The sequence below is a fragment of the Acomys russatus genome, chromosome 10 (assembly GCF_903995435.1).
Source record: "Acomys russatus chromosome 10, mAcoRus1.1, whole genome shotgun sequence".
NCBI classification, from domain to species: domain Eukaryota; kingdom Metazoa; phylum Chordata; class Mammalia; order Rodentia; family Muridae; genus Acomys; species Acomys russatus.
Window position 1 is genome coordinate 60555782 of NC_067146.1, and position 16350 is coordinate 60572131.

General features: G+C 35.5%; 1 protein-coding gene across 2 annotated transcripts in view; it reads right to left on the bottom strand.

Annotated features, from left to right (window-relative positions):
* Grid2 (glutamate ionotropic receptor delta type subunit 2) overlaps positions 1–16350 on the bottom strand; it is a 1403143-nt gene that overhangs the window by 595641 nt on the left and 791152 nt on the right. For both annotated transcript variants that reach the window (XM_051152254.1, XM_051152253.1), the window contains exon 8: positions 4752–4871. In XM_051152254.1, coding sequence (XP_051008211.1) covers positions 4752–4871 — 120 coding nt within the window. The remainder of the gene's footprint in view (positions 1–4751; positions 4872–16350) is intronic.

Below are 16350 nucleotides of genomic sequence, written 5' to 3' on the forward strand. Positions count from 1 at the left end.
GAAAGGACTTTCTAAATAAAAAATCTATATTTGCATATAAATACATGCACAAAGATCATTTGTACAAATATACATATAATATTGGTTTGCAAAAAAGTGCTAAAAGAAAGAATAAGACAGAGTAATATGAAAGGGAAGAGGATGTTTTAGAGAGTCTGGCTTCAGTGCAGCCTCTGCTGAACAATTCCAGAGAAAAGTTTCATCCTTGGCCATTTAAAGCCAAGGAGCTTTTTTCATCTTTCTGAATAGGACAGTAAATGAGATTAGCTAATTTAAAATGTACCAGCAATAATCTATACGATAGTGTTTTTGAAAAGAATGTTTTTCAAATAAAGAAAAGCTATCAGTCTTCTATTTGCAACTTGATGTAGGAGAATGGAAGTCAGATTTCAAATCTTTCAGATAAATCACTGCACCAAAGAGTTCAGAACCACCAAAGAGTTCAAAACCTTGGACACATCATTGCATTGCATCCGCTTATGAGAAAACACTTTATGAAGGACTCTCTAAACCAGGGATTTCCAACTTGTGGGGCATGATCCCTTTGGTGGTTACATACTAAATATCCTGCATAATTACCCTAAAAATAATAACAGAAATAATTACAGTTGTGAAGTACTAATGAAAATAATTGGACGGTCGCGATTCTCCATAACATGAACTGTCTTAAAGGAAGGTTTAACTGCCTAAGGAAGGTTGAGATTTTCTGCTTTAAGCATCACTGTCTGGTTAATATTGGCTGTGGGATCAGCTTTAACCCACTTTTCCTGGCCTTATTTTCCTTTTGTAATAAAGTTTGAAGACCTTGAGGTCATAGTGTTATAGGCTATTTCTGAACCTCAGTCATTCACAGTGAAATTTGGGTGGTTCTGGCAAAAGGAGCAAAGAAAATTCTGATAAACAAAAGCTGTGGTAGATTTCCTCTTCTAAGGAAAAACCACATTGATTAGGTTTTAATTTAGAATAATCTTTCCTTTTAACATAGTCCTACTATAAATTGAGTTCTAGGTTGCTTTATGCCGTGTTACTGATGCAATTAATTTTGTTGGAAAACCTGGGTTGAGAATAAGCAGTGGGAACAGCAGCATGACTGCAGAGTTAACACGATAGAAAATCCCGATGACCTCAATAATGGGCTTTGAGTTTCACTTCAATTTTGTTCAGAGATCCATGGTGCACCTTAAACATGGTATTGTCTGAGTTAAATATATTACTTTCAAGAAAAACAATGCATAGAAAATGTAAAATAAGGAAAACTCCTCATTTTGGAGTGAGACTTCATCATTTTCACATTCCCATCAAACTCAGGAGAACGGCGTCTTCATTCGAATAATGTCAACACAGCAGGCCAATCCGACAGCTAGGATTGTGAATCTGTGGTCAAATCCTCACAGACACACTCTGCCTGGTTCATGAAATCTGACAGGATCCCTGCTGAAGGCAATAAGGATGCGGGCATCATGCACATTCAGCCCCTGGCTGCACAACAAATGCTGACAACTTGACAGCTCCTCAGTTAGAAAGGCATTTAGTCTTTGTGAGACGTGGATGGAGTAACAGAGACCGGAACTTTAATTCTGGGCAGATACCTAGTAAATCCCCGCTGCTGTTGTTGGGTGGTGAGAGTGTTCTTGCACCTTTAAAAGCATCATTGCTTGTGTCAACGCTTTTACGAAGGAACAGCTGAACACATTAACTCAACTTCATATCCACAATTAATTCATTGTGATCTTAAAACAGCATAGATTTAGAATTTATTAAGTCAATAGTTTGCTAAAATTGTGATTTACTGGGAGAATATAAGCTTTATAAACAAATATGTCGGGATATCAAATGGTGCTCTTGGTCATATGTATAGGTGTGTGTACATGCACACACACACACACACATGCATACGTGCATGTCCACATGCATGCACACATACACTAACCAAATATACAAACTTTTAAAGTAAAAGAAAAAATATTATAAAATTAGGAATGTGTAAAACATTTTTAGGCAAGGAGAAAAATATTTTTTTCTTGAGCCAGGGTCTTTTTATTGAGTAGATACAATCCTAAAACTTTCAATTGTCTTTTGAGTGCTGCAATTACAGATGTGTGTCACCGCATTTGGATTCACAAAATCTGAGGTTGTCAACCATATAAAAGGTGCCTTAGAGTCAATAGTTTATAAAAGTTATAGCACCTCCTGTTTGCCACTTTAAGCCTCTAGCCTCATAATAGGATATTCTTCAGTAAGTGAACAAGAATCTACAGATGATTTATAAGAGTCAAAAAGCCGGACAAAAAGGCTGGATATAAAAATTCAATGAAAATATTGTTATTTTAACACATTATCAATACGCAGAAAAAGAAACTTAAAACACACAATTTTCCAGCTATAGAATATATATTAAATGACAATCTCCCAAATAAACCTCCAGAATCTTTCTATCTCATACTGAGGATACCCCGTGAAGTTACATTGCGAGAACGTGAGTGTGGCTGTGTGTTACAGTATTCTCCTCTGTGTGCGGAAACCATCAGACCCAGCATGATGTCTTCATGAGAATGGCGTGTGCTCTGGATGACAAAATGCCCTATTACTTCCATCTGGGTGGCGACTACACTGGTGAAAACAACTATCAAAGTGCAAAACACACTAAAAACAACAGCAAACACGATAGAACTTGAAGAATAGAATTCCATTCTTTCCTTATTGCAGTTCTTAAATAAGTGAGTGGGGGAGTCAAGAGACCTGAGCATTAAAGGCAGAACTGTACCAACCTTTGCAGGATGCTGGACTGAGCCATGATTCATAGTAGGGAGTGATTTTTTGGATAAGAATGAACATCAACAATCACAGAAAAATATATTCATAATAAAGCGAAGTATTATGCATAAAAGGCAGGGCTGTACAAACCTTTGCAGGATGCCAGACTGATACATGACTCAGAGTAGGGAGTGATTTTTGAATACGAATAAACATCAACAATCATAGAAAAATGTGTTCATGATAAAGCAAATTTAAATGTGTTAAGAATGCTATTAAAAAAACCTCAGTGCGTTCACATGTGTTTCTGTACACGTCCAAGTGTCAATTCTAAAAAACAAAATCCATCTCTACCTTCCCAAAGAGACAACAAACAGCCAAAGAACAAAACTTGAAAGGGCAATGAAGACAAAGGGAAGTCTGAGGTATCAAAAGTAGAGAGCAGAATGCTTTATAGTCAGAGAATTTAAACTGAGGCCATAAAGATACATGACTATACTGAGACATTGACAGATGCTTGTATATCTGACAAATCTGGATGTGTTTAGATTATGTGAAAGCAAGAACTTAGTTATACTTCTGTAGTAAATGAAACTGTCACACTTCAACAATGGGTTTTATGTTACCCAGTGATGTTTAAGGCCCTTCCTGTAATTCTATTTTCCCCCACAAAAATATATGCACAAGTATATAGTCAATAAATATATGTAAGAGTACTGTAACTGCCTTCCTGATAGCACCCTAAAATGAAAACAGTGTAATAAATTGTGGCACCGCTTTTTTACATTTATTATTGTTAGAAAAAAAGCACCAATGTAAATTAATGAATTTCTATTACATGCCAAAGCAAGTGTGAATAAGGTAAACAAGGTAGACCTCTAGAAGCTAGAAAGAGAATAGGTAAGACTGATTACAAGACTAAATACTAGCAAGGTCTGATTCATAAGGTGATAATATAAAATAGGACCCAATAGTCACATTAAATTCAGATTCCTGTGATCAGGATTGCAATTGACGGAGCAAGTGAGGGTGTTTTCCGTATCTCCTTTTATTTTTTAAATATATTTTATTAATTTATTCATATTACATCTCAATTGTTGTCCCATTCCTTGTATTCTCCCATTTCTCCCTCCTTCCTATTTTCCCCTTACTCCCTCCCCTATGACTGTGACTGAGGGGGACCTCCTCCCCCTGTATATGCTCATAGGGTATCAAGTCTCTTCTTGGTAGCCTGCTATCCTTCCTCTGAGGGCCACCGGGCCTCACCATCCAGGGGACGTGGTCAAATATATCCAGAACCAGTTAATCTGAACAGTAAAGTTCAGACACGAATGCCTTTCTAACTGTCAGCTCTGAATGCAAACTAACATACAGTTCCCCCCCACAAAATTGTTTTAAAATGGTAAGTTCAAAGTACAGAAAAGTCATTTCTCCAAGGGCTTTTATATTTCTCCTTGAGAGAGCTATAGTCATGGCATTCTGTCAAACATCCTTTATTGGTACTTAGCTGCCCCATTATGTGTTCTGCAGAATATACTAAGGATCATTTCCTATAAAGTATAATCTCCTGACTACGGGCCACACACAAAATTCTACTACAATGTCACTTTTTACAGCTGACTTTCAATATTGCCATATTAAACTCAAACACTTATTCTGACTTTGTGCATGTTACAAACTAAAAGTCTAACAGCTCTGCTTTGACTTATTTCATAAAAGCATTAATACAGTGAATGAAAGGTGATACCATCCCTTTAGGCAAGTGTTATTTTATTCTTCTTTTATATTATCCTAAAGTATGGATCTAATTCATTTTTCCACCCTTTTTATAAATCTTAGAATACTCTAAGCCCACAACGGTCTATCTAAGATGTGTCCTCTCTTCCTTATTTCTCTTTTGGGACAAACACACTTTAATGATACTGTGATAACACTGCAAAGAATTATTTGGCAAAACAATAGTATAGAGAAAAAAAATATAACAAGTCCAGGCTTACTTTGCGGACACCTCTGCCAAGTTCCTCTCCGTAGTTGGTTCCAAGAATTTCGAAATGGACATTGGGGTTACCTCCATTTTCACCAAATTCTAGATCTCCAGTTAATCCATTAACTCCACCCTAGATGAGGGAATAGACACTTATTTAAAAGTTCAGATAAACCAAATAATTAATAACACGTGATAAGAAGTTATAAATACTCTATTTGCATTCATAAAATAAAATTGTGAAAAATATGCTTATTAATAGGCTACTTTTCATAGATGCACAACAAAGCCAGGAGTTTCATTAAGTTCCCTTGCAAGTGGTTTAATTCAATCTCATAAAAAGAGATTTATGCCCAAGAGACAATGACTATTCAAAATGGCCATGGGTAGAGCTGAGATCCAGCTCCACAGGGAAGATCTGGCCACTATGTTTTGTGAAGCACAGAGTACAGCAAGGACCAGGAAACTAAAAGAAGCTTCTGGAGATAATTTCACTCAAATTTGATCTAAAATTACAAGTAGAAATTTTTTACTTAAAAATATTTGAGGTTTTTTTTCTCCTGTGAATTTATTTTCCAAACAATAGCAATAATTGAGCATATTATTTCCAAAGGATTTTGAATTATTTGGTAAGAAATATGGTTTATATCTATAAATATATCTCAAAATATCAGTTGCATCCCTTAATATGTACAGTATAATGTTTATATATAAGAAAATACATTTAATAAATATGATAAATTATGCAAACAGAGGTAAACTGGGCTTGAACATATTTTGTGCTCTCAATTGTTTTTGCTGGTTTTGAGATTCTAAGAATTTTCAGGCTTTATTGTTTCCTCAACATCACATATGTTCACATCCCCAACAGACAGCCATGTGGGTCATCCCTGCCACTTGCTGACCCTTCTTTCTCATTTTGAGCTATCGGCCTTCACATTACTTCGGATTTTAAACTTACTGCAATGTTCACAGTCACTTTAGGATTAGTGTTTCCTTTAGGTAGATTTTTGGCTGTGTAATGACATTTATTTTGACAACAAATCATCTCAGTTTGTGAACTGCTCCAGTTATCACCTCTGCCGTAGTGATGCCTAAACATGTAACACTTGTCTAAACCTGTAGCACCATTTTTAGTCTTTCTTGGCTGGTTTTTACACTGTCTGCTCCACCTTACACTTCATCTCTGCCATGCAGACACTCACAGAATCCCAACTTCATAAAAGAACTTCAGAAAACTACTGTTGACTTACTATGTTTCCAAGCTTTATTATGAATTTCAATAATCAATCTATTTCATTTTTACAGTAGTATAATTAAAAAACCAAGTTTTACATTATTATTTCCTTGATTCAGTTAGAAATTTAAATTATGTAGTTTTATCAAGAATGAATCTGTTGAATTTGACATGCCTGTGGTCTTTTTATATAACTTAGCACTGACATGCAGAGACTTCACCAAAGGTATAGAAATATAATGGCTGTGCAGAACTAGCCAATTAGCTTAATTTTTCTCTGTCTCTATTTCTGTATCTCTTAAATAGACAATAAGTCGTTTACCTCAGAGTTTTATTCCTGCTACACTTATAATAATTAAGTGTTACAAGGGAGTGCTTCCTATGTTGAGAGCTTAGCTACCATGGGTCCCACCATTTCTGCCAACTGTTGTTCTAGCCCTTATTTTCAGAGACTTTCTTATTCTATACAATGCAGGTATAACCTTTCTTGCCAGTTAAAGTTTAAAATTTAATTCATTTATATTACTCTGTGTGTGCGTGTGTGTTTTTGTACATGTATGTAAGGGCCAGAAGTAGATGTCAGGAGTCCTTGGCGATAGAATTTGTGAATCCAATAAGGGATGAATGAACCTGTGGAACTGTGCATTATGCTGCGTCCCCTCTGTCATTTGCCTGTGCCCTTGCTTGCTTCTATATTTATATAGAGAATTCATCTGATTGGTACAACTCAATTTTATATCATGTTTGAGGTCAGTAATAATATCACAAAACATCCAATATCCCTTACAATTTTCAAATAAAGGATAGAGTAGATCTCATCATCACTAGTATCTCCAAGTTGGAAATATATGTATAATTATACAATTACTATCATTCTAAAAATTTCCATTTTTTAGGAAACTTATTATACTTATTTATTCATTGGGACAGGTCACGTCACATTGCATGTTTGGATATCAAGAGGTAACCTGTAGGAGTCAGCTCTCCTCTTCGGCCATGTGAGTTACAGAAACTGAACTCAGGCCATCTAGCTTGGTGGTAAGGTCCTGAGACATTTCACTGGCCCATAGAAGCTTCTGTATGAGAGAGGTGGCATATACCTTTCACACCAGTTCCTGGGAGACCAAAGGCAGCAGAACTGTGATTTGGTAGCCAGCATGGTCTGCATAGTGAGTTCTAAGGCTACATAGTGAGACCCTGTCTCAATGGAACAACAACAACAAAAAGCTTTTGTTCTCACCCTACCTCAACAACATCTCCTAACTACATGAGAATTGCAGCTGATTGTCTGACTTCTGGAAAAAGAGAAGGGATTGCATGCCCTTAGGATTGCTCTGTGAAAAACTCTAGCCCCAGAAGGTTTTAAACATCCCATCACTCTTTTACTCTCTTAGTCTCCCCAGTCCATAGGCAATGGCTGTGCTGGGCCAAGTCCTTCTCTACAGGGAGCAGCTTCCACTGTGTGACTTAATGCATTTACAGAAAACAAGCGTAAAACCCATAAATCAGGGGACCTGCACTTAGCTTGCTGCGGCCTTACCTCGCTCACCTTTTTGACTTTGTAATTTATCTTCTTTCTGCTCTATCATTAATGAGCTTTTGACATGCATAATCAGAGGATTCTGCCCTCAGGAAGTTGTCTAGGATGCTCAGGAGGTCAACATTTTAGGCAAATAAGCCCTTTAAACAACATCCTTTGTTATCTCAGCCAGATTTACCCTGATATTTTTTTGTTTGAAGATTCCAGTGCTTTTGAGTTGGTTTTTTTTTTTTTTTTTTTTTTTTTTTTCATCTATCTTCTGATTAACCTTGAAAATAAAGCTTGGCGAAACCTTTCTGGCTGGTGGTGATGAATGGCCATCATCTTTGTGTATGCATGGTTGTATTTATAAATCTCATGGTGACACAGCAGAATCTAAACAACATAAGCTAATGGGTCATTGATAAAACAAACAGCATGGAAGCATCCTGCATATCCTTTACACTGACTGTCTTAACTGCTGCTCAAGCTATTTTAAAAATATTGAATATGGTTCTTTGGATTTCATCCTACATAAATAAATAATACATAAATACCATGAACAACAAATAGAGAGGAAAAAGAAGAAAAAGTAAGGAAAAGTAAAAGGTCGAGAAACATTTATCACAAAATTTGAATAACAAATTGGATAATAAATTTCTTTCTTTCTTTTGTTTTTAAGTTATAAAACTCAGCCGATGTTGGTTTCTTTATTTTGACAAATGCACCCTGAAAATGTAAGATGGTAAGAATGGGGGTGGGGTTGAGTACGCCAACACAGCTATCTGGCACTTGGGAGGCTGAGACAGAAAGATCGGGAGTTCAAGGCCAGTGGTGTGAGAGCCTGTCTTAAACAAAACAAACAAAACCACATTGACTTAGGGGATATGTGATAGCTTTTATAATAGTTTTATAAGTTGCTGTGGATAATAAATTTCTAAATAGACCAAAGTCTACTGTTTTCCTGTGGCTGTAAAAAAATGGGAAAAAGAGATTAAGAAAATGATTACTAAGATTGACTACATTTTAGTGTGTTTATGAGGCTAAAAATCTCCAACAGAAAGAAAGCTATATTTTCTTGTGCTGGATAGTTTAAGGTCAACTTGACAGAGCTAAAGTCATCTGAGAAGAAGGAACTTCAGTTGAGAAAATGCCTCCATAAGATAAGGCTATAGGAAAGGGTAAGGCATGTTCTTAATTAGTGCTTTTTTGGGGGTGGGGTAGCTCAGACCTGGTCCTGAGTTCTCTAAGAAAGCAGACTGAACAAGCCCTGAGAAACCAACACCCTCCCTAGCCTCTGCATCAACTCCTGCCTCCAGGATCCTTCCCTGTTTGTGTGCCTGTTCTGACTCCCTTCACTGATGGACAGTGATATGGAGGTGTACGCCAAACACTCTTCTCTTCCAAGCTACTTAAGTCATGGCATTTCATCGCAGTAATAGAAACTCAAATTAAGACAATAATTTAAATGTCATCGGAAATGATATGAAAATTCCAAAATAGACACAAAACTCAGTTAGTTTGTATGAAATGTTTAGAAGATTTGAATCAGCATATTACACTGACTTGTGCGTATACCCTTATACATACACCAAACCTTCGTTCATGGTTAAGACTTATAGCAAACAGATAACACTGGCCACGCCTTAATGGAAGCCACTACAGCACATTCATTGAGGAGCTCAGACTGATAAAGGTTTCTGTCCTTCCTCTTTGTCTCTCTAAACTATGCATGCATGCTGCTCGTTTCATATAGCATTCATATATTTTAAATGAGTTGCTTTAAATTGAAAATTTGAATGAAACTAAAATCTGTTGACTATATTATAAGTCAAATGGACTGAAAGTGGAATGCTCATTGATGAATTGAATTCTGAGAGTCCTATTCAAATGGTATAAATGGGAACACACACACACACACACACACACACACACACACACACAGGTATCTGGGTCATGCTTGTGCATATGGAGAGCAAAAGTCAATGTCATGTGTTTTCCTCAACTCAATTCCTATTTTTTGAGACAGGATATATCAGTTAATCTGGATCTTGTTCAGTGTGCTACATTGATGGGCCCGCAAGCTCTACAGATTTTTGTTTTTTTATCTCTGCCTCTCAAGAGTTGTGATTGTAGAAGCATGTCGCTGTGCTTGGCTTTTAATGTGAGTACTGAGGATCTGAACTTAGGTCTTCATGCTTGCACAGCATGCACTTCACACACAGGACAATCTTCAAGGCCATAAATAGCATTTTTGAAAAACTACTATGGCAAAAGTTTGTGTATTGATGAAAATGATATTTCATAGTTCAAGTTGTGTTACATCTTGTCTTTCTAAATTTCCCTTCCATCCTTCCAATGTGTATGTACTCAGTGATATATTGTCTTTACACCGAAAGCTAATATGTTTTTATTTCTCAAAGGATTTACGTTTTGAAACATTGTAAACAAAATAACCTATATCTCATCTTGCCCATGGCATAAGCCTAGGAATCATCTTTCTTTCGCTTAGGATTCTGCTTTCTCATTACTTTTGTCAATCTCCACATTTCTTTTCAGTGCTCTGAAGATCTGCCAGTTGTGTCTGCCTGTATGCATGTATCTGCCTGGGCTGTAACTTGTCCCAGATCTCTTCTAAGGGGTAGTGTGAATCTCTTTACTAGAATCCTTGTGTGTTCTGTCCTCGTTAGTAGAATTGCATAATGATTCCTTCACAGTTGGTTAGAGGGCATCTGGAGTTATCAATACTCTGCCAGACATTATAAGAATAGCATATCCCATTAGAGACCAGGCTGTTTTAGTTAAGTTAAAGCTGTAGGTACTCCTCCACAATCTGTGATTTTACTAACCCTAGGTAGCAGGCCAAGCTTCCAGTGCCAAGCATGCCTTGTCTCTTGTTACTCAGGTCCTAAGTCCAATTAGAGAGTTGTTGGCTATGCCCAGGGTATTTGTGCCACTACTGAACCCTTAGGGATATTATTCCATGCTGGTCTTTGTGGTTACTAGTCATCATAGCTGGGTAGGAGTGTTGGTTGATTTTCTCTTTGGAGAAATGAAACCAGTGAAATGCTTTGCCCTTCTCTTCTCAGCTTGGACCTCTGTGCCTTAAACAACACTCTGTTTATCCAGTCACATATTTACAGAGCAGCTGGCATGTCTCACTATGCTGAATTGATTATACTTGTAATTATTTTTGATATATCTATTTTCTTCCCTTATTCTGTGGTCTCAAAGTACAACATATGGCAGTATTTAATCAATACTTATTGAATGAATCTATTACCTTTAAGACTTGAAGGCATTTCAATATTTTTGGCATTCAAAAAATACTCTATCAAACATTAATATGTTCCAACACATGTCATTTTACTATCAATACAAATCAATATGAGATAATATACTGGTATTTACAGAAAGCCCTATAACATTAAAGTTTTCTAATTTTCAATAAGAATTAAAAGTAGCTATCACAAGTATTTAAAAGGAAATTGAACACTTAAGCCAATGTGAAAGTACTTAAGGAGCTGGAGACTTTTAATTAAGTCATATGTAATTTCATATATATATATATATATATATATATATATATGAAATCATTAGTGAATTTTATTTGTAATCACATTTTTTTGGTGTAATTTTCTTTTGGGTTGTTGTTGTTGTTTACTTTGTTTTTCTTTAATAAAGCTATAAGCATTTCTTTCTATAACTCAAGTCTGATTTTATCTTTCATCTGAAATGCATTTGAATCTTTTGTTTATCCATAAAGTGAATTCTTTTTTGTCAATTTCTTTCCAGACCAGATAATTTCCTCCATGTGTTGTATGCATTTTGGAAAATTAATCAACCCTTGCCATTGTACACATGATTGATTCTATAGAGGGGTCAGCTAGAATATCTCACCATCTGGAACTTCTTCCTCATAGCTCTACATAGCCCAGCCTGTTACTATTTAAGTCTCTAGTGAGATGCCATGGGGTTCCTCCAATACTTTCTAATTATTTTCTATCTTAAGCCAGTCCCAAAGGAACCAGCTAAGTGATCAAAAATTGATTGTACATGGAAGGTTTGGTTAATGTATTGTAGAGTAAATACATGCAAGAGACTAGAAAAAGCAAGACTGTGTCAAATAAGAGGTAAAGCTGAGAAGCCAACACATGTAAACCAGGGTCAGTTGTAGGTACCTCAAGTGAAGGGAAGGAAGGAATGGTGCCATTATAGTTTGATAGTAACCATTAGTTATAGAATTCTCTCAGGAAGTGCGGAAAGGAGCTAAACAGAAGCTGTAAAGAAGTTCAGCTCCATCCATGTGTGCTACCTGTAAGCTACAGACCCATGCAAGAAGCCTGAGCTGACACAGGACGATACCTTACCCTCAGAACAGGATCAAGAATAGAGCGTCTGACCCTACATATCAATTCCATGAAGTAAAGTGATACCTCAGTGCTCCTATGAGTCAGTACTGTCTTGAATATTGTAAAGAAGGAGTTGTTTAAAAAAAAAACCCTAACTCTAGATTTTCAAGTCTGAGCAGAAAAACAAAAAACAAAATGGAAAAATCAAAATCATATCTCCTTTCTGCACTAATTCCACAGTAATGGCTCCCAAAGAGAATGATTTGGAAAAACTTCTAGAGAATGTATAAGAATAAGTGTAACTATGTTGAAACAGCTCATGATACAGCTTTACTCCCAGCACACAAAAATAAACCAAATGATGAGGTCAATTGAATATATAAAAAAAATCAAGGTCAATCGAATATATAAAAAAATCAATAAAGAGATAAACTTATTAAAGAAAAACTAAATCAAATTGAAGCTGGAAATGAAACACTCAGTAAGCTAAATAAAAAGCTCAATGGAGAGAGTCACCAATATGCAAAACATACTAAGGAAGAAAGACCATATGTAAAGCAGGCCATTAGGCTAGAGAACATGGCACATGAATTGGTTCAGTAAAAGTCAACGACAAGAAGAGAGTAAGGGGAAAATGGGAGGGAGGGAGGAATGGGAGGATACCAGGAATGGGATAACTATTTAGATGTAATATGAATAAATTAATAAAATATATTTTTAAAAAGTCAATGACTAATTAAATGTGTGCTTGTGTGTGTGTGTGTTTACAGAACACAAGGAATAAGCAAAACTAATTATGATCATAGAATAAGGAAAAGAATAATTTGCCAAAGGCATAAAGAATATTTTCAATAACATCTGCCTTATAAGTCAGCTGTATTATGCCTGGGTTTTTTACCCACGGGCTTATATCCCCCACAGAAACACTTACACATTCATGCTCATGGCTGCTCTATTCACAATAGGTAGGAGATAGAATCAAGTTAGATACCCATCAACAAATGAATGGATGAGGAAAATGTGGTATGTACTTAAATGAAAAAAAAAAAAAATGAAAGTAGCAGTTCAGTAGATGAAATTGAAAAAAAAAAATGTACTGATTGAAGTAACTCAGGCCCAGAAAGACAATATTGCATGTTTTCCTTATACATATATATTCTAAGTTTGTTTAACTTGAAGCACATTTGAAAGTCAGAAACAGGTCTTTAGTAGAGAAGGTACTTTAAGGGAGAAACAATGGTAGATTAGATAAAATATAGAGGTATATAATATTAGAGATGCAAAGACTTAGACAGGAAAGGGTATGGGGGTTACGAGAAGCCCGGGAACAGCAGAGAAGGCTTGCTCTAAGGAATGAAACATGAAAAGCTATAGGATTAAAGTGTGCCCAGAGAAATAGTTGTTTGCATGTGATTTGAGAGGAGAATGGGGAAGGAAGCTCTAGAGGATACAGGATTAAGTTTGGATGAGGACGTGAGCATAAGGGAGGAGAGAATAGTGTGTAAGGGATTTAACTGAAACTAACAGTGTGAGATTTATGGAAAGACACTAATTAGTAAGATAATTTCTAAATAGAACTTAAAATTTTGAACAGATTTATTACTCATGAGTGGACAATGTTCCCATATGGCAATGGTTATTAGGTGAATATCACAATGTGAGACGCAGGGTACCTCCCTATTAGTTATATGGGTCAGAGAGGTTCATAGAAGTCACCTAAACCATAATTACATGGTAAAATCATATTGCCAAAAATAGCACACATTTTGCTTCATGACACTAAGAAATCAATTCCAAATGCAAAACTTCCTCCCAGCTGGTTCTATGTCGGCTGCTATGAGAGAAAATGAATAGTCTTACCCAGTTCTGGGCCCTGCCTGCTACAGTACTAAACTGCCAGCTAAGATCTCCCAGCTGGTCCAAAACTGTCACGGTTGCTATGGCTTACCTAGTCACTTTCTCAGTAGACTTGAGACCTGTTCCATAAGATAATATTTCATGGCTTCTACTGCAATTATGGCCAGAAACCCATGGCTACTGAGGTCACAGATCCTAGGATAGAACCTGTTCTTGTTATTTTGCTAACCTTTCATGTGGTCAAATTACCTTCTAAATATTTATGTGGATGCACATAACATGGCCTGCACTAAAACTTGATCAGAGAAGCTCTCAAACTTGGTCAGAGATTTGTTCTTTGTCGAGGGTGTTCCTACTTGGAGGTTTCCCATGCTCCAGTGGGTGACCCCACACTCAGGCACAGATGGGTGCTATTAATTGTACCTAATGCATTATCAAAACAACTACAACCAAGTAAGACAGAAAATAGAGGAAGGCATGTTGACAGTGATACAGTGGGAGTTACAGGAGGGAAATGAGAGTTGTACATGATCATATTTAATTATATACATGCATGAAAATATCAAAAATGAAGAAAATATAATACAAACAAAATAATAGTGGGCAAATGGACATTTAAAACTTTTAAAAAATCAATATTTGTCAACAGCAGGAACAGATTATCATTTAGGGAGTGAGGATTCTATAGATAAGCATAGGCTATCCTCTTTACATGGGCAAGACACAGCCATGCTATCTGCCCCAGGTCTGATACATTCTGCGCTATCTCCAATACTTTATAAATGTTATAAAGAAGTCCTTTTAGCTGTAGTTCTCAAGTCTGTTGTCTGCCTATCGATATCTCTTTTCACTATTTATATCTGGTCAACATCTACTGATGTTACATATTTAATTAAACATATTTGAAAGTTCATTATCCATTGTGAAACACCAACAAATTCAGTTATATTACATGGCTACTTCTAAATAGACACACATTGCAATGAACCATAGATTCTCATGATAAAGACTGCAAAAAAAAAAAAAAAAAAAAAAAAAGTCATGGGAATTTAGATGTGGTCTTTATAACACAAATTGCTATTCCCATCATTTTAAGGTGTAAGTTTTTTTTGTTTTTTTGTTTTTTTAATGAAATGACTTTGGCTAGTGTATTCAAGCATTACTGCCATGTGCAAGGAAAAATATAAATGATATAAACAAAAACTTTATCTAAGACACTTGATATTTAAAAGTAAAAATCTGTATAGTCCTAAGAAAAAAATTTACTTCTTCTGAAGCTTAGTTTTCTACCCCTTAAGATAGAGGGAACTGGGTTAGATTAACATTACTAAATAAGTTAGACTAATATGATCAAATAGGTTAATTAAATGCTATTTACCTCACTACCCCAAAATTATGCTACTAGTATAAAAATTGAATTTTAAGTTCAAAAGATACGATCTTCTGTCTCATAAGATTTTAAAAATTATCTTTCCAAATATTAACCTTGATCTACCTAATTATTGAAAATATTTTTACATAAGATAATATTTATAATATAAATTATACATTTGGAAGTGAAAGTGAAAACAGTAAGCCTAAAAAAATTTTAAGCTGCTTTAAGAAAGACGAAGTGATAACAATAATTTTATTTGCAAGTGATATCTACCAGTACTTGAAAAGCACAAGGGAAGTAGAAGAAGACATTTCCAACATTATCAGATCACTCAAAAATAAATTAAATACTAATAACTTCCTTATTTGGATATATATTTGATTTACGATAGTGTGTGTGCACACATACAGCAACACAAATACAACCATACTACCCACTTACGTAGGAAACATACCTATTTATACAAGCAATACATATATGTACATAAAATACATATGCCCATATGCAACTCAAACACATATCACATATAATTACATTTAACATTTACAAAGACGCACATATGTCCACACACATAGATCCACATATAGTCACATATATACACCATACATGTATGCATACATACAGCACATACATGTACGTACAAATGCATATATTAGACATTACTAATATATTTCAGGACAAAGTAGTGGAAAAATGGAAGAATCTAAATATTTCATGGTGATTATAAAAAGAGGAGATATAGACACTATATTGTAGATAGAAGCTTAATATTTAAAAGTACAATTCTTTAAAAGATCATATAAAATTGTACACACAACAAAGATATGGGGTCATGACACTATTAATTTATAGTTTGGGTGAGAAAGAGATTTCTTCCTTTACTCCTGTTTGCTGAACATCTGTTCTACTTGTAGTTTTATATTACCATTTGCCATAATTCATTTCAGAGCTACAACAACAGTCCATTTCCCTGGAAACTGTTGTCAGCTGCATTATATTCCAAAGTCTTTGTTTCTTCTTAGTATTAGCAATATAATTAATTCAAGGCCAAAAGCTCATTTTTGTGCTTATCTATACTCTGTATGGTTTGTATAAAATGAGCCAATAGTGTACAGCTGTGTAAAATGTATATACATGCCCTTACTGTAGATGCAATTTGTTTACATGAATGTAAACCCAAATGTTTATCACTGTAATACTAACATTACAATAAAAATTCAGACCTCCTTTGTGATGAGTGCTGCTTTGCCTTTTGTTTTCCCTTTCAGCTCC